Source organism: Gambusia affinis, linkage group LG15 (genome assembly GCF_019740435.1).
Source record: "Gambusia affinis linkage group LG15, SWU_Gaff_1.0, whole genome shotgun sequence".
Taxonomy (NCBI): Eukaryota; Metazoa; Chordata; class Actinopteri; order Cyprinodontiformes; family Poeciliidae; genus Gambusia; species Gambusia affinis.
In genome coordinates, this window is record NC_057882.1 from 14,175,235 (window position 1) to 14,201,882 (window position 26,648).

General features: G+C 38.2%; 1 protein-coding gene across 4 annotated transcripts in view; it reads left to right on the forward strand.

The window, feature by feature from the left end:
- LOC122844943 (roundabout homolog 1-like) overlaps positions 1-26,648 on the forward strand; it is a 99,355-nt gene that overhangs the window by 18,856 nt on the left and 53,851 nt on the right. For all 4 annotated transcript variants that reach the window (XM_044140816.1, XM_044140815.1, XM_044140814.1 and 1 more), the window contains one exon: positions 16,207-16,533. In XM_044140816.1, coding sequence (XP_043996751.1) covers positions 16,207-16,533 — 327 coding nt within the window. The remainder of the gene's footprint in view (positions 1-16,206; positions 16,534-26,648) is intronic.

Genomic DNA, 26,648 nt, shown 5'->3' on the forward strand with positions numbered 1-26,648 from the left:
CTGGACTTTGACTGGGCCATTCTAACACATTGGCATTCCACATTTCTCTATAGCTCCAAACAGGTTCGTAAAGCTCTCTCTCAACAGTGGGTTTGTTGACTCATGCAGAAAGACCAGATTTGTGATGTTCCCGTTTAATTATTACGATAAATTCTCCCTCCTGTTCAGATTCCTATTTAATGCTATCCACACCTGACCAGTTACCTTAATATGGACTCACAAATTGTCTAATGACATTTGGTCACACTCCATTTCATTCCGTATTTTTTCCGAGTAAAGCACACTGAAAACATCTGGAAGCCACACTTGTTTTCACATTTTTATTTGTGTATATGTTTCTTCCATCAATAAAATGCACAAGTTTGTGGTTTTGACACGCAGAGCGCTGCAGAGTTGTAAAATCTTTAGCTGCGCCTCTTTCGTTTCCACACCCACACCCAGGCACGCACACACACATTCGAATGCACACACAGGAAAAGCCCTTAACAGTGAAGCAATGGCTGCACTCGTGGACAGATGGACAGCAAAACGGCCTAAGCTTAGAAATCCTTGTGGGCTTGTGGTTTTCTCTTGCTTGTTTGAACTTCTTTTCGCCTTTGTTTCCTGTTCTGAGGTCAGTGTCCAGCTACGTCTGTTTGCTAAGGCACTTGGGGTAATTGCTTGGTTAAATAAATCTGCTCTCCACAGTCTTGAGGTTTTATAAGCTACAGTGGCATTCTGCACTTGAATTATGTGTTTATTATGCAAATGCATCGTGTGCAATCCATTTAGCAGGCTCAAGCGTGGTTTTGCGCTTTTTTTTTTTTTTTTTTTGTTCATCTTGAAACAAAACATAGCTGCGCTTTTACTTCTCGACCTGTGCTAAAATGCTATGGCTCTTGAAATGTGCTGCTTCCCATCAATGAAGGATTCAAAGTAATCAGGAGAAAAAGTATTTGGAAAGCCGTAAAGGTCACAGTAATGCGACCTCAGAGATGCTTCCTGTGAGTCATCTCTCCTCTCCAGCCAGGCGGCTAATAATCAATTGAATCAATATGCCTCCAGATAGATCTTCAGCAGTCTCTCAGTGTTCATGCTCAGGCACATCGGGAAAATAGATGTGTTCTCATACATATCAATTAGGCCCGCTTTGACTGTTAAACCTAAGATTAGTTAGAATAACAAAGAATGCACGGGTGCAGCGAGAGAACACATCAGCGGCGCACATTATCCCTTCGCCATTTCCTCGATCCTTCTCATCTTTCTCCTTCAGTTGTCTCCTTGTCATTACTGACAGGGTTCAAAGAGCTTTATGTGAAGACTGCCGCATAAAGAGCCGTTTCCCATCAGAGCATCTCTCGCAGAAGAGCCCAAAACATGCATAATTTGCTTTAATTAGCACATCTATTATTAGGTAGTTTTTGAAATTTTATGCAATGGAATAGAATTAAGAAGATGAATCTGTGGGAAGGCAAGACTTGCAGGCTGGTAATGTTACATTTGGAATATTTTAACACTGTTGCGTTTTACTAAAATAACAAATGCTCTTCATCCACTGTTGCTTGAAAGACTATAACTGCCAGTTGACCAACTTAGCAATCACCTTACCAAGGAATCCTTGGGGAACAAGGTAAGTCAACTTTCTTGACAGGGTGTACATTTCCCCACATTCATCTATCAACAGATGGCTTACATAAAGTCATAAACGCATAAAATCACGCTGCTTCTGTATCATCCAATGATTTTATGTCATTTGAATTTAGCTTTTTTTTTTCCTTTTAAATAAAATTAAGTCTGAGGCTTTAAATTTACACCTCTTGGCTTGTAGCATTCGAGTAAGCCTTGAGCTAACGGTGCAGGCTGGTGGATCAAAGGCAAATGTGAGAGCCGTGCCCTCGGGACTGGCCTTGTGATTACAGGGATGACCATATAATATTACCTTCATTAAGCAAAGTTTGACATTGGAATGTAGACTCTCAAGGCACCTTGAGCCCTTTGACAGTAAGCCTCATTAGCAAGTGGAAGAGCACGTATAAGATGATGTGCCCCGTGCACAACTCTGCTTACAGCAATGTCCTCCACAAAGTCTTCATAGATGTTGGCCAAAAAAAAAAAAAAAAAAAATCAGAAAATATATTAAAGCTTCTGTAATAATTTGTACTTATTTTGAAATAAATTTCTGGAGTGTCTCTGTTTCCCTCTTTAAGATCAGAATATCACAACTCACTCTCTCCACGCTCATCAGAAATGCTTTTTTTGAAGAAACAGTACGATGTGCTGTTTTAAAAACCCATTCAGTTTTTTGTTTTTTTTATTCAGCGGTGATTTATTTATCTCATGAAAAGAAAGTGTGAAAGTTTGATTGCACAACAATTATTAACATGTTTTACTCATTACACGAAGACTGGCAACAAAATGTGTTTTCTAGAGATGTTAGGACACCGCAGCCCCTAATAGCTAGTCTTACCCCTTAACTCACCTCTTTGTTGGAATTACTTCAGTGAGAACCTTCTTGTAGCTCTCTACCAAGCTCTGACAGCAGCCTGAGGAAACGTCACCTGACATTCAGCTAGATGTTGGAGGGTTTCACATCAGCCCACAGCATCTCAGTGAAATCAAGAGTCAGGCTCTCACTCAGCCCAGTATTTTCCATTTCTTAATCCTCAGGCAGGCCTTGATGGATTGACAAGTTTGGGTTTGTGTAGTTTTGCAGGATCCAGGTCTGCTTCATATTTATTCTTTTAATCAATAGCGTCACATTTTTCTTAAGCTGAGGTGCATGGTAAGTTGTTTTTTGTTTTTTTGTTTTTTATGTTGGAGTCTTTGATTGTGAACTGGTTTCAGCAAAGCATCCTCATGCCACGACACTTCCAACTCTATGCTTGGCAGTAAAACTGATAGAAGATTCCTTTCTCATAACTACATGATTTATGCCAAACCTGTCCTCTGCTAAAATTCGGACTTCAGAATTTTAGAGAACAATGTTTTCTTCCTGGCACACGTCAGATGAAAATTAAATATGTGCAGTCTCTTTCTCATTCTCGAGTCATGTATTCGCAGACTTTTTTCAACTCTAGCAAGAGCCTGCTGTAGGTACCTAGTTGTAATTTTTGGGTTTCTGGAGACTTCCACGGGTTAAGTTTGACCAGATGTGGTTACATTGGCAGGTGGAGACTGTTTTCCTTAAAGTGGAGTAGCCGGTCACAAATTATTTTCAAAACAAGTTCATAAAAATCAGTAATTGTACTTCAGGGCATAAAAATAAACAATTTCCTGGAGGCCACTTGTCAGAGGTATGTTTAATTTATTAAATAAAGCAAAAATATTTAAACAAATCTGGCAGCACAAGTGAATATTAGTCCATTCATTTCTTTTATAGCCATGTGGAAGGTCTTTACATGTGGAAAGTCTTTATTCTCTTTTATGGATCACACATGCAAAACCACTTTCAAAAATGAAAATTGATTTTAATAGATATTCAAATGAGATATCTCTGCTGCTTTGCCCTCACCTTCACAAGGTTAACATGGATGCAGTAGCGTGAACATGCATGTCACAGACAATGCCAGGATCGTTTATGTCACAAGTCAAAAGCAGCTTCAGTTTTCTGCAGAGACACTTACAGAGGTGGATGACTGTGTTTTAAATCATCCAGATGTTTACTGACATGCAATAATTCATTTTGATGAATATATTATAGACACAAAAACTTATTGAAAAAAAAAAAAGAAAAACTAATAGAATTCTAAATAATTTCATTCACTATAGTTGGACCTGTGCGGTCATCATTTAACCTGATTATTCAGTTCGATTGCCCTCCCAACAGCTTAGGAGAGTGTCCATGGAAACGACATTGAACCCTCACCCCAGCACAATTCCTTACAAATTATTTATCCATTTACCTTTACTAAATCATCTTATTTTACAGTCACAAATTTCATTGTATTTTTTCCGTCATGCTTTATCTGATAGACCAGTACAAAGTTATAAGAATTGCTGTGTAAAATAGCACAGAGTTTTTAAAAGTCTATTATCCATTTGCATTCCGCTCATAGCCACCCCGACCCCCAGTCAATACTTTCAACTTCACAATTTACTTACTGATTTTATTTACTTTACTACTTGGCTGGTGCAAATGGAAAATTGATGTCTGTAGGGAGGTTCAATTACTGGGAAGGTTCAAGTAATTTCAGAAGGTCCAGAAGTGGTCAGACCCTCTTCAGGGATGTGTGGAGCCTTTATTCAGGAGTCTTCCTTGCTAACATATGACATAAATTGCCTGTCCAAGTTCAAGTACTAATTAAGGCAGTCAGATTTCCCTTTTCCCTCTGTAATTTCCCAAATATAGCCTGTCAAATATTATGAACTGATATGCTCAACACGTGCATGTCTTAAAGACTCTAGTGGCTACAGTCTGCATGCACAGATTTATCAGAGATTGCATGCATCCGTGTTTCATTCAGTGTTAAATTCTATAATATAGCTAAAAATATGATTGAATTTCATATTATTTACCGCTGCACTCACACGATTGATTATATCTGTTGTAGTGAGCTTAGTTTTTGACTGTAGGGTAAACTTTATTTGTGCCTTTTTTATCACATTTAAAGGTTTCAGATCATCAAACAGTTTTGATTGCTAAACCAAGATAACCTGACTAAACACAAGTTACATTTCCAAATGATTTTATTTGTCAACAGAAAAAAAGCTATCAAAACCAGAAAATAATGCTCTTCTTAAATTGTATTTGTATTCATTTATTTATTTATTTCTAACAGGTTTTAAAGAAACAGGTGAACAAGCAATAAGTGGGGAAAACATGTGCATACGTAACCGAGAACATGAAATAATCATAAAATAACAGTGATTAAACACATTTTTGAGATACAAGCCTGATTACAAGTGGGCTGAAGAGACAAAAGTGGAACTTTTTGGAAAGCGTCCCATACATTTGTCATAAAACGTTCACTGAACTTTAAGATTGGCATTCAAACGAAGAGGTGGTAGTGTGATGGTCTGGGACTGCTTTTCAGCAAAAGTCCCGAAGACCACTTCTCAGTGGCTCAAAAGTTGAAAAACATTAAAAAAATGTAAACTCTATTAGGATGCTGTGGCATACGCTGAAATGGACAATTTATGCTAAAAGAAACTTCCAATGTGGCTGAATTAAAACAATTCTGCAGAGGACAGCGGAGAGCAGTTATTACAACCAGTTAAGTCTTAAATTCTTACAATTTACAGCTACAGTACGTATTTCCCACACAGCCAGTTACATTTGAACAGTTTTTCAGGATTGAGAAATGAAATTGACACTGAAACAAATGGAATTTGGTCAAAAAAAGAAGATCAAATCTGAAAATAGGGCTTACACTTGTTCAATGCTCTGTATAGTATTAAATTCAATTATTTAGTTGTGTTATATAAAATGGCTGAGAATAATTCAATATATTGCAACAAAATATTATACCAATTCAATATAAATTGAGTTATATGTAAGATAAACATTAACTATAAAAACATGCTGAACAAAAATGTTGAGATCGTTCTGGTTTTGTATTTAATTTTCAAATTTTTTCCACAGTCTTTCTTAGTGTTCTCATTTTATTCCTCCTGATAGCTTAAGAGGCAAGCATGCATTTTCTTTTTTCTCATATGAATCACAGGGTGTACCCACCCAGCAGAATGAACTGCAGGCTCTTTGGATGGCTTATTACCAAAATTTGACAACAGTTGAGACTTTTACATCTGATCCTCAACCATGAAAAATAGTATAGATTAATATATTTATGTAAAAGCTTGTGCACTGACATTGGGGTGAATGTAGTGGCAGCTTACCGTCTCTTGTTTGTGAGGCTCACAGCATATGTGAAATATCAGAACAGGCGATTAGATTTATTTTTGTGGAACCAAATTCTAAGCTGCTGATTATTTACAGGTCTGCTTGTTTACAGCGATGGGCTAATTTGCATGTCTCCTGGCAGACTGCTTCAGTCATTATTGAAATGAGCTGGTTGCGCTTGTGCTTCCAGAACCGAGCAGCTTTAGGTCATCACCCACAGCAGCGGACACTCCCACAGGTGTTATTTCGGATTTGCAAACAGATGCTAATTTGCAGATCTTGATAAATCTGCCACTGCCTATCAACAGGCTTCTCTTTTTTTATTCATTATTTTTATTTGTCAGTTTGGTGCTCAAGTTGAAGTCTCTCTCTCTCTCTCTCTCTCTCTCTCTCCCTCTCTCTCTCTCTCTCTCTCTCTCTCTCTCTCTCCTCTTAGTGGATCTTGTTTATTAAAATATACAACATCTGAGTGCAGAGATGATCCTTGGGAAATTTTCAAGTTAAATTTATGAAACAGTGCATAAATTTAACTGTTCAACAATCCTAGTTTACATACCATGTGACAAACCATGGTAAAAAAAATGACACATTTCTCCATATTTGTTTTTAGCCTTCCTGAGTGGTCATTAATATTTATGTTATGAGCAGAGGTCACATCACGCCACATGTGAAAAAGCAGTTACTACCAAAACAAATTGATTATAAAGTTTGAAACTGCCTTTTAACATAGTAAATTATCATTAGCATGGTTAGTAGAGATAGCTTTACAAAGACAGCAATCTCTATATTTATTCCTGAGGGAATGTAGACCCCTACCATAACTTAGTGACTTCCAAAAGGGTTAGTGTTCACAAATCCAACATGTGACATGAGAGACACAGGTTAAAAACGTAATTAGAGCAAATTAAAATGCACAGCTTTCTTGTTCTGTTAGACTTCCTGTTGTTAACTAAAAAGTTTTACTCTGTTGGATTCTCACAGCCAGAATAAGTCACCAAGCTCTCTTGACAATTTCGCGGATAATGCAGTTTCCTGTTTTAGTAGTACCATGCTTCTCACGCTAATCACAGGTAACATATCCTTCTTTTATCTTTTTACACTTCACCATTGCCACCTTGTATCTCCAAAAATATAACTTTCTTTGCTTTTACATGTAAATTTACACTGTTTAGTGAAATTCTAATGCTATTTTGATACCTTTTCAATAGATATTTAGCAACAGAAGTATAAAGAGATGTAATGGGTGAGCTGTACTGTTGATTGACAACTAACATGTGGAAAAGAAACATATTTCATGAAATATTTCTATTTAAAGGTGAACTAAATCTGATCATAGTAAAATGAAAGAACATCTATATCTATTCTTTCTACTTAGGTCTTTGCTGTTTGTGACTGGCTTTTTAATGACCAAATATATGTAGCAGAAATCAATAAATGCAAAAGTAACTGCAATAATTCTTGAATAACAAATTGCAGCATGGCAAATTCAGCATCTGTTCTTCTTCTGTGAAGTTTCAGCGCCAAGCTCTGCCTGAGCGATAATCAATGTCTTGTACGACCACTTTTCTTTTCACTGAACGTTTAATGGAGTGAAAATAAACCCCTCGGATTGTGTGCTGGCCTTTCCAGGGCACTCGTGCTCTCAGGTTCTTCTCATCACAAATAGAGGAGGTAAGCTTCAGACTATCATCCACCTCAGGTCATTTGCTCACCGCACTGAAGTGATCTAACGCACAGCATACAGCAGATGGGGATTATTCGTCTCAAGAGTATTTCACTGTTAAAATAAAATGGGATTAGCCATAAAAGCCATGAGCATATTTTGTAATATGCTGAGCACGCTGCCTTTTAGTTCACTGTATTGAACTAAAAACATTTTTAAGAGCCGCAATGAAATCTTCTTAAATTCATACAAACTGGAGTGATAATAGCTGAAGGGTCCAAAATGTTTGGTCCTCGCTTTCTGTCACAGACAGCTTGATGGATTTGCTCTCTGCTTAAAGTGTCCCGATGACCTACTTGGCTCAGATGTTTATCATGCACCAGCAATGTTCCGGTTCGAGAGCACCCCGGGGACTTCTCGCTTGTTACCTTTCCAGTGAGCATTTAACAGATGGCCAACTATTTTTTTTTTTCTCATGGCATTGTAAAAAAAAAAAAAAAAAAAAAAAAAAAAAAAAAAAAAAAAAAAAAAATCTGTTAGAACAAATGTGCTATTTAATTAAAAAACTAAGTCAATTATTCAGCCAGCAGTCACACTATGAGTTCTACTCGCTAATAGTAAGTAAGTTCTGGCCATCAAATCTGGCATTCCATAATACGGTATTACTTTTGAATACAACATAGCAATAATCAATAGTCATTTCTACGTCTGGTGAAATCAGTTGCCGAGCCTGTGGCTAAGCTTATGAGCGTGTTTCTTCAACTTTACATTTCCTCTTAGCCTCATATCTTGCCCTAAACATCTGGGTGTTGCAGTTGGGAGGTGTTATCATGCACATGACCTTGGCTCGCCTCCCCAAAGACTGCCTCATTTTGCTGCATTGTGCTGCTGGAAGGGCAGCGGGCCGAAAAGACTGCCTTACAGTATGGCCTATTGTAACTAGAGTTATTCATAACTTGGGATTGGAAACACATGTTCAAACTCAGCTTAATGACAAAAATACAAGCGAAAGTGTGATTTCAGACACCTCGCTCCGGCCCTGAAACACTTGCATTCCTTCCCCCACATTCTTGACTGAATGACAGTGTTCTATGTTTCCACCTAATTGCAGTTTATTACAGCCTGAGAAAGAATGCGTGGTATTTATTGGTTCATTGTATTTTATGTTACAAATGAGTAAGTGTGTATATTTAGAGTTTGTGTCTGCAGGAAATGAGAAAGAGAAATGGTTGACATTTAGTTAAATTGGCTTATTTGTTTAGCAATGTTATGAGATGTTTAAGAAGATGGATGTTACCTTCAAGTGTAATGAACAAAATCAGGCAGCGAGGTTCTGGTACTGGAAATAACTTGGAAGCTTTAAAAGTCATGTGTAAAAGTTTAAAAAGTGTAAAAGCTCCTCAAAGGAGCATTTTGTTTTATTTGTATTTTTTCTGGCTGTAGCTTCTGATTTGAAGATTTATGACATTGATAAAGGCTATGTTTTGCTAAAGCTGTGAGCCTAATACAACCCAATAAAATGCATTTTTGTACATATTTGTTAATGATCTCTAAATACCAAAATCCTGAGCGCTGTGTGGCTCAGTAGGTAGAGCTGGAGCACCAAATGCAAAGACTGTTTGTCTCGATGTCCTGGATTTGATTCCAGGACTGTGACTATTTGCTGCAACTCTTCTTCTTCTCTCTTCACCCTTGTTCTTGTCAAATTGCTGCTCAATCAGGACCACAAGTGCCCAAAAAATGCTCAAAGTTCTCAGTTCCAAAAGCAATAAAAAAGCCTCTAATACTTTTTAAATTACTAATGTTGCAACAAGTTATTTTCTCAGTAAAAGAAAAAAAAAAGAAAAATCTTAAAACTGACAGACAAGATATTAACTGTTGTGAGCCCTTTGAGAAATACGACAGTCTGTTAGCTATTAAAAACACCGAAGATGGCATCTGGTTTTAAGCTTTCTCTCTGCTCTAAACTAAAATGCAATTTGCATTTTTTTGGAATTACATAATTTGTAGTTCCAATCCTAATTTCTGATCCAACCAGAACTGAGTAGTTCTACACAAAAAACGATCGTGCCATACTCAGTATCAAATTTGAGAAACATCTGTTTTATAATGTGGAGGTTGTCTTGATATTAGAACCGTAGTAGATGAAGACAAGCATGAAAATCAGAAGTAGACAATTTTTAGTAGTCAAACCTAAAATGGAATATTCTGGGCCTCTCTTCGACATTTTGGGAAACAGTTTCTCAGATTTTCCAAAATGTTGTGACTTGTCGTTTCCACAAGCCTTGGGTTGTGTACAGTTCAGTGAGCCTCGTGTGTTTTCACAGTATATGTGATCAAATTGGCTTATGTTTAAATCTAATGTGTGACATGTTAAAGCTTTCTAATTTTTTCCATTCAGTATTTCAGTATTCAGTATTTATTGTTGGTAGTCCTAATGATAACGATAAAATGGAAATTCTGTCAGCATACAGAGAGCATATTTTTCAGACAGGATATTCTTACAAATACCGAATTAAAGTCTCTTTTATGTTTTGAGTTGGAATTCTTCTAAAGCAGATGACCAAAATCATAAACAAGTCAGTGGTGTGAAAATGTTTTTGTTCTCCCTTCCTACAACACTTTTTGATGTTGTTTGGCTCAATTGGTTTTACATGTCACTGGTGTCTCTGAAATGCTCTTTTAAGCTCAAATCTCTCATGTGTCATTTTTCTTCTCTCGTTATCCTCTGTTATCCTTCCTTTATTGTTCCGGTGTGGTGCAACTTGACTTACAAAACCACAGCCGTAACCACCGAAGCTTCTGGAAATCTCTGCTTGCTATTAAAAGTTTGCTCTTTGATCAATGATGTAACCCTTGGGTCTCAAAGAAGAACGACTAAATGATCTTTGCAGCTCGAAAAAAGTGGGTTGCTTTAACAAGACGTTCTATTTATCGCTCTTCGCTAAGCCGCACAGAAAATCTTTTATTAACGCCGCAAAAAAATAAAATAAAAAAATGCCGCTTACACTAAGGCATAAGATCTCTCGAAGCATAGCAGGTTGAAAATTAACCAACGCTACGCCTCCTGTTGTCTCAACAAAGCAGCCTGATTGTGTCAGTCAGCTTTTAGCAGCGTCAAAGGGTGACAATATGTCTGGAGCTTTCTTGCTTCATAAATGTCACCAACTGCTTTTCAATGACTGTCTTGTTTGGATAAACCACAAAGAGACAATTATGCACATTCTTTTAGGATTGCATCTATGAATCTGAGTAGATTTCTGAAACCCAGCTCTTCGTCGGTGCGTTCACATCAATACAATGTGAACGACCAATATGTGTGTCTTCCAGAAAGGAAGTTGATGAGATGGCGAAGGGAAATTCTGTTTCTGAATGTGTCTTTAGTTTGACACATTGTCACATTGGTTGTCTTCAATGCGTTCTAAATATTGTTATGTTTTAAACTGCACCTGGGTGGGCTCATGTACGACCACCAGGACTGAGGAAAATTGCATTTGCAGTGTGAAATTATAGTGGGTGGGGTGATCATTTGTTTTTTCAGAAGCTGCCTTCTTCCTCTTCCTTTAATGTATGCCCTTATACTTTATTTTCTGCGTTCCACTTTTATAGTTTGAATACCTAGACTCAATGGAATGTGTGTCTGTAATTTATTTTTACTCCTGTCTCATGCAGTTTTATTGTATTTGTTGATCATATCAAAATAGATGTGAGCTTGTATGGCAGAGATGAATGTAAGGTTTACACACCTCCCAGAATACTTGACATTTATGTGTCTAAAAATAGAATGATTTTGAGAAATTCTGACTGTTGACCAGACAACTGGAAGCCAAAAAGTTCAATCTTTTTATGATCAGTGAATGCACCGTAAGCGTTACCAGATCATTCTGATAAAGGCACTTCTCTGTGTGGATACTGTTACTGAGTGAATCAGATTCAAAGTTAATATTGTATTTTGTACAGCACAACGCATGTTATGTCCATAAATTGTGGGAGGAAGAGAGCAAGACTATAAATGGATAATAAGAAGGTTGATTGGGGTACAAAAAGGATGGCTGGTTTTACCCTTAAGATCTTGTAACCTCTGTTGGTAGCAGAACATGGATTTGAAAATGTTCTTTTAGCCAGAAAGGAAGAATCTACTTAATATACATACAGACAGTACTTTTTGTTGCTCTCTTCACACAGTGGCATTCATCTTAGTAATTATTAATTATGGGCTACTCATAGGAGGAAGGGAGAAAATGTTATTTTTTTTTATGCTTTTCTTGTATCTGTTGATGTTATAGTTATTAAAACAGAACCAGAATTTATTAAAACAAGTGTAGGCAAGTCAAAGCTTTACAAAAATGTAATATTTCACATAAATCAGCCACTAAATCAGTGCATCACCATATAAAACCTTTTGTTATTGCAACTGCATATACACAATCACTTAGACTATAGTAATGATGAATCATGGTATTTGTGTTGGAGCTTCCAGTTTTATTATGAAAAACTGAAACTAAGCTCATTCTCCAATTTGCCATATAAAAATAGTTTTCTTCATACTTGGTGTTATGAAGACAAAAGATTTCGCTAAGCTCCTTTCTCAGTGTCTTTTTCTAACCCACCCCGTCGGTTCCACAAAACAACAGAACTTCATCAAACTGAAAAAAAAGAGAGACTTGTTCTGTTGTTGCAAATGTGCAACAAATTGCCTTTGGTTTGGAAGCATGTACCTCATTGTGCACCTGTGTGCATGTTTTTGCATACTGATTTCATGCTGGCTGCTGGCCCTTTGCAGATAAAGCCTAGTCTTTTGGGGGCCCACTTGCGGCAGACTGATATTGCCTCTCAGTAATGCCAAGGAGCTTAGGGACTTGTGCGGACCCCCAGGCGTCAGTCCAACACAATTAAGAACAAGAAAAGCAGCATGTGTGCTGTAAACAGGGACCAAAGGCCACAGTCTCTGTCTTGTTTGTATTGTTCTGATACCTCTTTACTTGTCTAGACAGTGTGGAGAATTGTTCTGATATTAAATATTTACACTTCTTCCCTGCAGCTCTGTGGACAATATTGACTGTCCTTTCTTTACTTTGGTTTCCAGAAAGGAGTTTTAATTTTCTGTAGGTATTTTAAAGTTATCGTGTACACCTATGTGATAGGATTCCTCGTTTTCTCCTTTGTCACTGACAAACAGTGTGCAGAGTATTTTTTTTTCTTTTTTTTTGAGGGGCTTATCAAGTCTACCTGGCGAATATTTACTTTAAGAATTACAATGAGTACCTAGAATTTTGGAGGTCTCTGTATGGAAAACAGCAAGTTTTCAACTTTTTCCAAAAATTATGTTACGTACGTTACATCTACTGCACCCGTTTTAAAATAAATACCTTACTCGTGATTGCATTCAGAGTTTCAGAACAATGCAGTGGAGTGCGATATTCGTGGGAGCTATAGATGGCATCCGTGAATACTTGAGACCCCCTCCAAAAAACAAAATTGCCTTTTATAATAGCTCAAACCAAACATATATCTCAGTGTGCCTTAAAATGCTCAGTGGAAATCCTTTAAGCACGACAGCAGAAGCTAACATCTACAGATTTGATCTCTTCTCTCGGGGGGCACAGCCAATCAGTGCTAAGGAAAATGAATTGCACTCGTAGATTGGCTGCTTCACAAATGCCAGCCAAAAGCATATGGCTCTAAGTAGCGTTGCGCTTAGATACTTCAGCTACCTTAGCTGCATTATATTTTGAATGTTCAGCAAAAATCTGCAAGTGTGTGAATTTTGAGCAAAAAGAGTTATGTTCCTCATAAGAATTAGCGAACAGGTACATCCACAAACACTGACCTACGAATAGCCTGAATAGTTCCACTGTATATATTCTTTGGATGCCTTTGCTTAAAAAGCTTTCGTTAAACTTTGATTTTCATAAGAATGCACGTTTTGAGTTAAGCCAACCACTTATTGCATTGTAAAAGAAAAAAAAAAGGCAAAAATTAATAGATTTTTCAGATTCACGCAGAATCTTTCCTCGGCAGTCACACTGAGGAAAGCCTCCTTAAGCCACGGGTTTACAGATTACGAACATTTGATTTGCCATACCAGAAATATTATATTCACATATAAATATTTTGGTTGCAAAACCTGAGAATATCTAATAATGAGCTTATGCATGTATTTTACGCTTTTATTTTTTACTTGCGCTCTGACGTAGAAGGCTGCAACATAAGATCCTGTTTTCTTTTATCAGCTTCTGGAAAGCAGTTAATACACGTGTGAAAACACACAAGTGATTAACTGCACCACAAACCCTTCTCTCGGTTTGTAAGGTGTTATCAGTGTGGCTAAATGCCTGCATGTGGGTATTACTGGGTGCAAAGGGAATGTAGGATTTCACCACTAGAGCATGGTAGGGATTATCTGCTTTCCAAGGCCACTGACACGTTACAGTCAGGCCCTGCTAAAAGCTGTGGAAGCTTCTGTTGTCAGCCCCATGGAAAGAACCAACATGTGTCTCAACAGTATTACATCAGATAAACAGCAAAAGTGCTGCTGACATGGAATTACAATGCAGTAAGATGTGGAAACATGACATCTACAGTAATGTTTTCCTAAGTATCTTGTAGTATTTTGATTTGAATAACACATTTCTGTATTCAGAACTCAGGGTTTATTGAAAGTGCAATGATTAGACTTTCCCTGGCCAATTCTTATTTCCAATATGCTTTAATAAGGGTTCTTTGTTCAATCAAAATTTTCTCAAAAATTAAAAAAAGTGCAAAAATATCAAGTATTCTTAGTGCTGATGCATCTAATTAAAAGAAAAATTTGACATTTTTTTTGGAATTTGACATTATTAATGTTCAAACTGAGCATCAGAATGGGAAACAAATGGGAAATTTAAGGGATTTTGGCTGTTGATGCCTGACAGCCTGGTCTGACTGTTTGTTTTCATCTGCTGGGATCTTCACACACAACTATCTTTTTTTGTTAACTTTCTTTACACACAATTAAGAGTGGTTTATTACCACTTGTTGTTGTTTGACCGTAATACGTTGATTCTCAAAGCAGATGAGCAACTGCACTAGAAGAAAACACCAGGTCAGATGCAAGTCATCTAAAAACAAATAAAATGAGGCTGCACTTCACCAAAATCAAACAGTAACAGGTTGAGTACGTTGTGTGGTCTAATAAGTCCTCATTTCAAATATGACATTCAGATAGGTGGGAATTTGATGTAAACAACATGAGAGCATGGCTCCAGACTATTTGTGGTTTGGGCTGGTGTTGGTGGTGTTATGGTAGCGGGGATATTTCTTGTCACAGTTTGGGCTCCTTAGAACCAAAGTAATCTTATTTAATCTCCCCATCATGAGTATTGTTGGTGACTATACCCATCCCTTTATGAGCCCAGTGCACCATCAACTATTTAGCTATTTCCAGCAGAAAAACAAGCCACATTACAAAGCACAAATCACTTCTATGTTCTCAAACATAATGTGGGTTTTGCTGTACTTTATTTTCCTCTTTAGTCACTTGATCTTAATCGAACAGAGCCCACTTGGGATCTTGTGGAATGAGAGATTTGTATTATGGATGTGCAGCCAACAAATCTGCTGGAACTGAGTGATTCTATCATCTGATAGACTCCATGTCACAAACAATTAAAGGAATTTCAAAAGCAGAAGGTGGCCAAATCTGGTATGAGCTAGTTGTACTTACCAACGGGACCAGTGAGTGTGTTCGCAAATGAAAAATGAGTTTCTATCATTCGTTTTCAGCACTTTTAGCTTTGTTTGGATTACAGTGAATGAAGGAAAATCCCGGCTTTAGGTAATGTTACAGAAAAATGAGAGGAAGAGATGGGTTTTGGGTGTTTACAGGATAGGAAGTGGCACAGTGTGAGAGGTTAACTGTGCTGGGGTGGGCTGGAAAGAGATGAATGCAATGTTGGATGTGCAGAGGCATCAGAGTTGTGTACCTGGAAGTCATTAGGGGGGTTTGTTTGTCCTCAGCCTCAGTGGGAATCCGCCTTGCACAGCTTCGTGGAGGGAGCGGATTGATTGACATCTCAGCAGTGAATCAGGGATTAAAGGGGATTTTGTGGTTGTTAGTGTTTGTGTGGTTGGAAGTATCGATTCATATTTCTATGTCTTATTTACAGGCTGTGGTGGAGTTGGGTTCAAATGGTGAAGGGGTATCGTGAGTGAAAGAAGTGCATGAAAAATTTAGAGTTGAAGTTTACATAGGCGTGCAAAAATGAAAAGTTGGCTTTTCTTGGGAAAAGCTGGAACAAAGAAAAACATCATTCTGTCAGAACAGTCATGCGTGACGCCTTTATCTTATTTCAATTCGGCCTTGGAGCTTTTCCAAAGTGGTGTAAAGTTATATCATTATTGTTTTTCAAAGACATCTGTCTCATATTTTGAGACATATTGCTTCCTGGAAGATTCCACACATCATTACTTTTGTTGCTGAATTTTCTTTTACTGTAATTTACATTATCTGATGAGATTATAGCTGCTAAAACAAAAGTTTTAGATTCTATTGCATGTTTATGTGGTAATTCTATTACCTTATTTATTTAGTATCATATTTCTTGTATTAATTGCCTTCTTCTCTTAGTCACCTTTACCAGGGGGATTATTTGGTGTGTTTCTTCATGGCTCTTAATTGTGACATGTTCTTTGCTCTACTTTAACATACAGAATACATGGCTAATTTCCCCATTTCACTTTCTAGGGTCTCGTCTCCGACAGGAAGACTTCCCACCCCGGATTGTAGAGCACCCGTCTGATTTGATTGTGTCCAAAGGGGAACCAGCCACGCTCAACTGTAAGGCAGAGGGCCGTCCAACCCCGACAGTGGAATGGTATAAAGATGGCGAGCGCGTTGAGACGGACCGAGACAACCCGCGCTCCCACCGCATGCTGCTGCCCAGCGGATCTCTCTTCTTCCTGCGCATCGTTCACGGACGTCGGAGCAAGCCAGACGACGGCAGCTACGTCTGTGTGGCCCGAAATTATCTGGGCCAGGCGATCAGTCACAATGCATCCCTAGAAGTAGCCAGTAAGTGCCGCTGTTTTTTGTTTTTGTTTTTTTGTTTTTGTTTTTTTTTTTGTCACTGATTGTGTTGAAATTAACCAGTTTTGTTAGAACACATTGAAAATAGTCCGATAGAATAAATCTATACACACACACAAACACACACACACACAAAAACATTTAACATACAGTAGCACAGCGAGAACATGCGAGAAATATCCTTTTCACATTTTTACAGTAAATAACATTTAAATTAATGATGTTTATTGCGATTTATGATATACTGACACAAAGTAGTTCATTAACAAAAGTGACAATGGATACAACCAGTATATCGGGGCCACTATTATGACTTTTATGAACGTAATAGTCAGGGGTTTGATCCCTAACCTCGAGGTTATTGCTGCATGTCCAGCTCTTTCTCTCAAAATTATGTAAAATGTTGATACCTGGTGGTGTGAATGGAGATATATGGGTGTTACGCTTTTATTTAAAAACCTTGAAAGATCTCTTTGTTTCTTAGGGAACTAAAGAAAAAACAGCTGAATATATTTTTTTTCTTACTGTCTATGAAAGAGAAAGAAACCCTTGTTTTGATGAATTTGTAGAAGGATAAAATGCCTAACAGTGTTGATAAATCTGTATGAATTGGTCAATTTTATTTTATTTATTTTATTTTAATAAAATTAAATTCACTAGATCCTTGGCCAGAAATATCCAGACCCACACTGGTGCTTAAAAAAAAAAAAGGAAAACAAATTATGTTTATTTGTGTTTATCCTCTTTGCTCTGATAGCCCCCTATTAAAATAAATAAATAAATAAATAAATAAATAAATAAATAAATAAATAAATAAATAAATAAATAAATAAATAAATAAATAAATAAAATAAACATACAACAAGGGGATCTGTATAGTCCTCTCATGCTGTAATTTATCAGTGGTAATGAATGACCTCCTCAGTCTATTTTTACATTGTGTTTTGGAAGCTGGCTCTTCCATTGCCATCTCAATAGTGGCAAGAAACCTTCCATTTTTGTAAGAACGTCCTGAGGTTTGCCACAGAGCATACATGCAAAAGAAGGTCCTCTGTTATTATGACAACAATATTAAACTTTTTGCCGAGATGCGAAGCGCTGTGAGGACTCTTGTCTTCTGAAGGGATACAGACCTTGTCAAATTGCATGGGAAAACTAAAATGCAGGACAATCCTAGAAAAAAAAAAAAAACAGAAGCTTGAGGCTACAAAAGAATTTCCTTGTGCAAAGGCCTACTATCCAGCAGTACAACATGATAGCTTTCCTTTTCTGTTATGAACTAATTTGTTTACACATAGCACAGACTTTAAAACGGCCCAGCCTTGTTGAGTCATAGCTATGCATGTGTAAAAGTGTGATGTGCTTCCAGTTGAATAGGTTTACGTCAAGCAGGAATCCATCAGGTTGCTTACAGCTGTAATAAATGTCTATATGCTAAATGCAGTGATGGAAGGATGGCTTTAGAAAGGGCAGAGAGCAAAAGGTCAGTATGTGCAACCTTTGGAGAAATATCATCAGCAGGAAGGCCACATCGGGATGAAATCCCATTGGAGCAAAGGTTTTCCAAATCCGAAAACACTGGATAATAACACGCATAAAGAAGGCATTGATTGAGGGAGGTGTTAGTGACAAGGGTTAACAACCAGAGTCATGCCCGCGCACACGGCATACTTCTCCATCATTTACTGTCAAGCCTCTGCTTTGCTTAGCTGTGTCAGCTTACGCAGCTTCAACCTCTTGGGTTTGCACCAAGGTTTTACAATAATGACAGCCCTCCGGTGTAAGTTTTACCTTTTGCATCATAATGAAGGCGATGGTCAAACTGTATCACAGTAATGCTAGATCAGCAGTCCGACCTCGGAAGCCAAGGCCTCTGGGAGGCGGGGGGAGAGTTTGTTACTTGTAGTTCACAAAATTTACTGCAAGGCTTTAGGGTCGAGGTGGAACACAGAGAAGACTTGTTGAAGCTGCTTGGATGAATTATATTTCCTTACTTCATCCTTCAGAGGTCACACAGATTCATGGCTCACCCTGGGGCCAGGTGGTTAAACAGACCTGCCTTTTGAAAAAAGCTGCTGAAATAAAGAGATCACATGACGGAGAAAATGGAAAAGAAGGACTTACCTTAAACATCGGTTGATTTTCTCTTATGCATTTTATTTTTTAGGTTAGTTTTCATGTGGTGTTGAAATCGCTTGCCAAAGTTAACAACTACTGCGGCCAAATCTCAGTTATTTTGAAGTACGAATAGGACTAGGGAGAAGCTCTTGTGTTGACAGTCATCTTACAAAGATGTCTAATTGTGCGAGATGACAGCAAAAACAATTAAGAAACATTCATCATTTTTGTGGCTGCCTTCTCTGTACGCAGTACAAGGAATAAACAGTGGCAGTTCAGCGACTGATAATTTATTAGCCATCTGTGAATACCACAATTAGCTAACCATTAGCCACTAACAGTTTTTTAAAGACTCTTGGCCGGTCAAAACTAAACTTTTGAGATTTATAAAACTGGTAATTGTGGAAGCTGTGAGAACATTTTTTGTTGCTCTTAGCCCCTAAAATCTCTTTAATATTTAGACGAGTTTACAAATTACAAACATTTGACTTGCCATTCCAGAACTGGAGTATTGTAGGCTGATTACTTGGGATGTGAAGAGCTCTTGTGGTATGAGAACTCATCGCAATTAAAAGCTGTGGTATTTCTTGTCAAAGTGAAATATGTCTCACAAAGTTGCTATCAGCATGTGACTTCGTCTGACTTAGAAAGTAAAAGCTATCATTATGTGGCTCTGACATGGTTTAAGGGCTTAAAGTTTGACATCATGTTGCATCCATATTTAAGATTTTTATTTTGAAATAAGACAATAGTTCCTGTTTTGTCCCATCGTGATGTCTGCTCTCACATGCCTCATTGAATTGGCTTACAACGCTCTGCTACAAATGCCTTTGAGAAACTCCCACTGTGCTTAAATAGTTTATGAGGCAGCCTTTTGGATACTCTGTAGTAAAATAAAATGTGACAGGCAGGAAATGGTATGAATGAATTGACATCTATTAGTCATGCGCTCCACAAATATGGCTTACCTGGAAAAAGTGGCACAGATATAGTCAGTTTTAAACTAAAGACATAAAAAGTCCTCCATAAAGTTTGTCACAACAAGCCATGTAGGCAAATTAAACTAAGTGGGAAAAAAAAGTAGGCTCCCTGAACACACCATCCCCACAGTGAAGCATAGCATAGGCTGCATCGTGCTGGAGGGGATGCTTTTCTTCAGCAGAGAAATGGAAACCGTTCAGAACGCCTGTGAAGATAAATGGAGCTAAATGCAGAGCAAGCCTAGAAGAAAAACAGTTAGAAGCTACGACACACATAAATGTAATGCCTTTCATTTTTTTATGTTTCCAAAATGTTTTGAAAACAATTTTGTTTCCACTTTACGCTTTTGCACTACTTTCTGTTGGCGAATTAAATACAATGGCAGTAAAGCACATTGAAATTTGTGGATGCAACATAATAAAATATACAAATATTTAAATGGAATGCGTACTTTTGCAGGGCACATCATGACAATCCTTACTGTGAAATCAAATTGTTATACTAAGATTAATATTATCTCCTCAAGATTTTTTAAAAACAATTTCACATGATTTGATGTTTTTTCTTTAAAAAAGTAGAGCAAGCAAAACCCTTTGACCTCAATTTACTGAGTGAATGTTCTGATTTCCAACCTGTTTCTAAAAATAAAAGTGACAGGTCATAATAAATTTACGTGACTCGTTGTCACAAATATCTTGTCACTTTAAATAACTTGATGGGTTCATTGAGTCAGCTACCCAGGCAGGCAGAGAAACAGCAGAACATCATCAAGAATCCCCCCCGAGAATTAGCCATTTGATCACTCAGGAATGGCGTAAATGTGAAAATTAGGGTGGAAAAATTGGCACTTAAGAAAAAAACTCAGCTCAATTCCACATTAATTATCTGAATGACTTTTACGACTCTTCCCACTGCTGTTCTGATTTAACCGAAGTAAGGTGGAGATGATGAAACGTGAGGGGGGAGGAAGGGCGGCTGACAAAAGACGGCGTTGAAAGCTGACAGATGCAAAGTGATGGGAGGAGGAAGGGAGTGACAGAGACAGACAGCGATCGAATACAGAGAGGAAAGAAGTATCTGTCCTTCAAGGCACACTAGTAAGACTTGTTGGCAGAAAATTGAGGTGACGCAGTTGAGACACTGACAGATGTAGTATGTGCCGGTGCCTGAAGCGTGACCACAGGGTTGAAATACTGTGTAACTATACACAACACGCACGCCTGTTGTGTATAGTGCGCGCCCACTTCCACGCATGCACACCCATACACTGCAGTAGAGTCCATCCTGAAAGCAGAAGAGGAATAAGAAAAAGGCAAAAGAGAGATATAACTTGGTTCCTATCCAATAAATGTCACAGAAGACACTCAGCATATTTTTTCTGCTGGCAGGGACCCTGGAGGACCCAGGGAAATGAACATATGTCCTATTGACCTCAGCCACTTGATTCAATCATGGAGCGCTTTATTGAGGTGAAGGCAAAGTCACAGCCTGTGTACTTTAAAGGTTATTGGATACTAGGACAGTTTTTAGGTTCAGTAAGAGGAAGGAGTAAATGTTAGTCTTAAACTAATTGGACATTGCCATTTGCTGGAGGAAAGTGAGGTTTATGGTTGGGACTGGAGGTTAAACCATAACACTGCGCTGATGAAGTAATGAGCCACCAGACAGGACTGATAACCACATTTCCCACATGCTTCTGAGAAAATGGAGGCGAAATGAGGGATGAAAAAGTTGGCCTCTTTGAGTAAATAACTGTGATTGTCAAATTACGGTTAGCCAAAAGGTGAAAGCAAGAAAACTGAAAGTCAAAATCCAAACTGGGCTTAATTTTTTTCTTTCTTACAACTGTGTATCATCACAATGACGCAATAGCACCATGGGTGGAAATGTGTTTAGAAATGACAACAAAAATGGTCTTGAGACACATCTCTGAGTGACTCCATTAAAACGCTTTGAATGTGAGAAAAGCATTCTCCCCCATTTTCTGAATATAGGTTGTTTCAGTTCTGCAATCATGATATGTCGTCCTTTTCTGACAAACTGTAACTAATTGGGAGTGTTTTGGAACAAGGAAGAAATCAGCCCCAGTTTATTTTATTTATTTTTTTTTTAAAATGAGGTTACAAAGACGTTCCACTGACATAATCTGGAGCTCAATCAGTGGAAAGTAAACAAACCTCTGATTCAAAGCCACCTTGATTATACTGTACTTTGGATAACTCAGAAAATAAAGTGGGGGAAAATGATTGAAGGTGTTCCAGGAGGAAAAGTGAATGTTAAAGTTTGCATTACACATGATAAATGTAGTTTTGGTTAAATCTACATAATAATCCGTAAAAAAACCCCCAACAATGATATATCTGGTGTAATTGGGAGGACAAGGTTGACCTTAAATCTTAAACTATGTTAAGTGAAAGAAAATTAAAATAACATTCATGATGTCATCATTACCAAGTCACTGCAGTCAAGTTGGCGCTGCTTCACGAACATAAAACTGTAGTTTTCATTTATACACGCTGTTGTACAATCACAAAGTTTGCGGTTTCTCCAAGACTTATTTCATTTTGTCAGCTCTTGACCTCAGTAGTTAACAGATAGGGGCGATGATTCATTTTTCAGCAGGGCAACGACCCAAAGCACATGGCCAAGATCCGAAAAGAGTGGCTTCAGATCCTCTCTGTGGATGTCCTGGAGTGGCCAAGCCAGAGTTCAAACTTGTATCTGACTGATCATCCCTGCAGAGATCTAAAATTGGCTGCCCAGACATCTCCTATCCAACTTGATGGAGCTTGAGAAGAATTGCAAAGGAGAATGGGCAAAACTGCCCCAAGACAGGTGAGCTAAGTTTGGGGCATAATGTTCAAGAAGACTTGAAGGTGGATCAACAAAGTTAAGCAAAGGAATTTCTTGAGTTTATGGGTTTTTTTTATAAATTTGCCAAAATCTCAAAAACATTTCTCCACATTGTAATAATGAGGTGCTTATGTGCAGAATTTTGATGCAAGAAATTAATTTAATACAATTTGGAATAATGACACAATGTGGGAAAGAACAGGAAGAGAAGCGCTGTGAATGCTTTCCGGTTGCACCGCAAGCTTCCTTCTCCAAGCCCAGTCTTATTATAATCACATGCTGAAAATGCGAGGCTATGAGAGACGCACAAAGGGGCATAGACTGTTGTGGCTTCTCGGAGGTCTGATACCTTTTCCGCCTGCCCCTTTCCATTAACTAATGGCTCCTCTCTTGAAATGCCTGTCACCGCTGCTGTCAGCATCCAGTCGGCAGTTGCTCAGGATAAACACGTCAAAGCAGCGCAAGTGGCAGCAGACCTGCATATATGTCAAAAAAAAGAGTTGTCATTTTCACTTCATATAGACAATGGGTGATACTGTTTGATAGACAAGCAGTGACACACTGGAAATCCTCCCTGTCAGGAAGACATAAATGTCTAGTTGTAGTTATTTCCAATTGTTTGTAACAGTCTGTGAGGCCGGCTGTTTCTCATCCCGTTTTCCGCTTCCTTGTTCTCCCCGAGTTGGCCCATGGTGGGAGCCGTCTGTGAATAAGCATCACACTTTGGGGACAGCTGGTTTGTGTTTACAGTCTGGATACCAGGGTGAGTGCGCTGCAAGTATTGTCTAAACAATTTTAGTTGCTATATTCCCTTTGGCTCAGCGTTTCCACAAGATAGATTTGTGGCGGAGCGTCGGGGCGGAGGGGAAGAGCTTGCTTGGCTTGCGGCGGCACTGTGAGAAAAGGAGAGAAGAGCTTCTGATATGGAGCATATGGCTCCGAAATGTGAGGCAGTAAAACCAGAAGACAGAATCTTGCTTTTTCATGCTTCTCCCTGTCTAAAGCACAGTTTACCGAAATTTTTCTGCACACATATGCAGCCTGTATTTGTGATTGAAACGACAGCTGTTGTTTATTTGGAAGGGCTTTACTTCAAATCTGCATCTTCATTTGCAGAACTATACCCCTGCCACTGAGCAGAGATGGAGGAAGGTTGATGATAAAATCTTCTAAATTAACTATTAGGTGTGGCAGTAGGCTGTTGTACATGTATAAATGAACATTTGTCCATATTAGTATGAGTAGGACTAAACACATTGCAGGTAGTACAGCAATTGAGAGGTCTTTGGATTTAAACTGTATGTAGGGAAAAAATTCATTAAGGTACAAGGCTAAGCATACAAGGAAGTATTTCACCATTTTAAAAAGTTATAAAACCCCTAAAATGGAGATGATGGTTTTTATTTCAACCCCCTTAAAAACATTTTACAGATGCTCCTTACCACCTCGACCAGCTCGATTGACTGACAGTCCAATCCCAAGTGTTGTTTAGTACCTAGTTAGTTGTAACAGGCAGGGAGTTGGAATTTGCACATGATTTCTGATTTGTATGAAAAAACCCCCCACATCTTTAGACAAAAATAATGAAACTAGGCCTACTTTGGATAACACAAAGTTAGAACATAGAAGGAGGTTTTGGTTGAGAATGTTTTTATTAAGACTTTCCTTCACAATCTCTGGTTGGAATAACACATCTATAAGTGTCCAAAGGAATTACAGGAGAAACTAGGATCCAACACTGTCATTGAAAAGTTAGTATAATATTGTGGAAATTTTATGTTATAGTACTTCACTTTAAAGTTTCTTTGAAGGCAGTTAATTCCCTCTTTTTTTCAACTTGTCAGTTTACGTGAATAGCCACGTTTTGATAAGTGAGATGATCAATTCAAAAGATGCTCAAATCTTTTGGTTTGATTTATAAATTAATCATAAGCTAAGCTTCCTCCCTTATCTGTTTAGTTTCTTTGCTTTTATTTTATTGAGGAGTAGGCGTCTGGATAAAAACTTTGCAGATTAATACGTGGAAATTTTTGAAAAAAAAAATAAAAATCAATCACTTTCCTTTCAAATCACAAGTAGGCACGACTTTGATTTAGATACATTCCAGATGAAATACTTTGTAAGGGTGTGATGGCATCTCAACGATGTATGAACGTGTTTCAGAGGGATGATTGTTTATGCAAGTCGCTGAATACCACCTGGCATAACCACTGCAATCTGCCAGAATTTTCCTGGTTTAGCTGACTAATTATGTGGCATACAGCCAATTAAACCAGAAAGCAGCCTATTTGTAAGGCATGTGTTAGCTTAATATTAAGAGAAAAACGCAAAACAACTAGGAGTGAACCGAAACTGATAACCAGAGCTCATGCATCAACACATTTACAGCTTGTGATAGAAAGAGATTAAGAGAACAATAATAGCAGCAAGATTTAAATGAACAAAACTCTACTTTTGCATACACTTCTGTGTGATGGATGTCCCTGGAACTGGTGGTACAGTTTCAGTGTACCACCACTGGTACATTGGCGTCTCACTTGAATTTTTTCGTGTGTCTCTCTCTTACTTCCCCTCCCCCCCAGCCATATCATGCCAGGTATCATTTTTGCTTTAATATATTCAGCTCTGATCGTTTTGCCTTTAAAAGAAACAGCCGAAAATGATTCCCCTCCTCGTTTCCCGCTCGGATTCGAACTTGGATGCTGGTCGCGTTTCCACCACATTCTCAGATTAGTAAAGCTGCTAGATCTTTATCTGTTTCCCAATGAAACTCCACACCCGTTGTGTCGGTTTACCATGACATCATGCGTGCGTCTTTCCTCTTCACTCTTCTGCTGATTTGTCTCAGCGCAACAGAAACTTCCCAGAGGGGAAGGTAATCAACAGAGATGTGCTCGTAGCTGCAAAACTGTTTCTAACAACCGAAAATTAATTAATAGGGAAAACCCGCCGTCGAGTATCAACATGCAACAAGCCACGCGTTGAGGGGAAACAAGATGCGTCTAGCGTCCGCCATACCGCACGCTTGTGAGTTTGTCAGAGCCGAGGCTTATAGCGGTGAACGGCTTACAGCAGTTGACTAATCCTGCTGTCGCTGAGAAAAGAGGGATGGCTTAGCCTTTTGTGAGATATTAGAGCTATCCATCCTCTGCCCATCACTACGTAATGTCACAAGCTACAACTTTATCCATGCTTGTGGCTGATTCTTACTTCCTTGGGGGCTGGGGGTAAAAGGTTGCAACTTTGTCTATCAGAAATTTTTATTTGTCTTAACTGATCTGTATCTATATCACATCATCCAAGAAAAAGCAAAAACAAAAAATAAATTAAAAAAAAATCTCAGTCAAACACTGACAGTGCCTTCAAGGCACGAAAATGAAAAATGAGCGCTCTTCCAGATGGTGCGCTGTGTAATTGTGGTTCGATGATTGTTTGTGATTAAAATGCCAACTTTTCTGACTATCATTAAACTAATCAGAATTCTTATGCAATCTACTGGATGCGGATGCTTCGTTTTGTTTCCCTCCCTTGCATACATAATGTATTTTAAATACGGGACAATTGCAGAGCTTTGAAATTCAATTGGCTGGTTTTTCTTCTTTTTCTTTTTTTTTCAGATAGGCAGCGCACTTTGGACTATCAGTTTCTTTCATCCTGTTTCACTTCATCCTTAAATAGAACTGGGATATCAGATTTACTGTACAGTATACTTTTGTATCAGAGCGGACAGGCAGTGTTTGTAGTATCATGTACAAGGCAATATTGCATTTCAAAATCACAGAGATTATTATGCAGTTATGTTATGTTATGTTTTCTATTATTCTGTAATAATAGAAAATGACCGAAATTAATCTAAAAATCATGAATCTTAAGGAGCTGAACAACGTCAGCTGCACAGACACAGAATGGAAATCTGAGATTGTTCCTGCCGCTTGTCCACCACAACCAAATAAGCTGCTATATTTTCTAACTGTCTGTGGATGCAATTTATAACATCCAGCAGACTAAAGGACTAAGTAGGGGTGGTTTCTCGTTGAAAAGCAGAATAATGAGACGAACAATTCCAACACACTACAAGCGTTACCTGAGTCTGCCTTGGTTGTCAGTTCTGCATCCCCTGTTTTTTGCCATCTTTGCCCTCCTCCTCT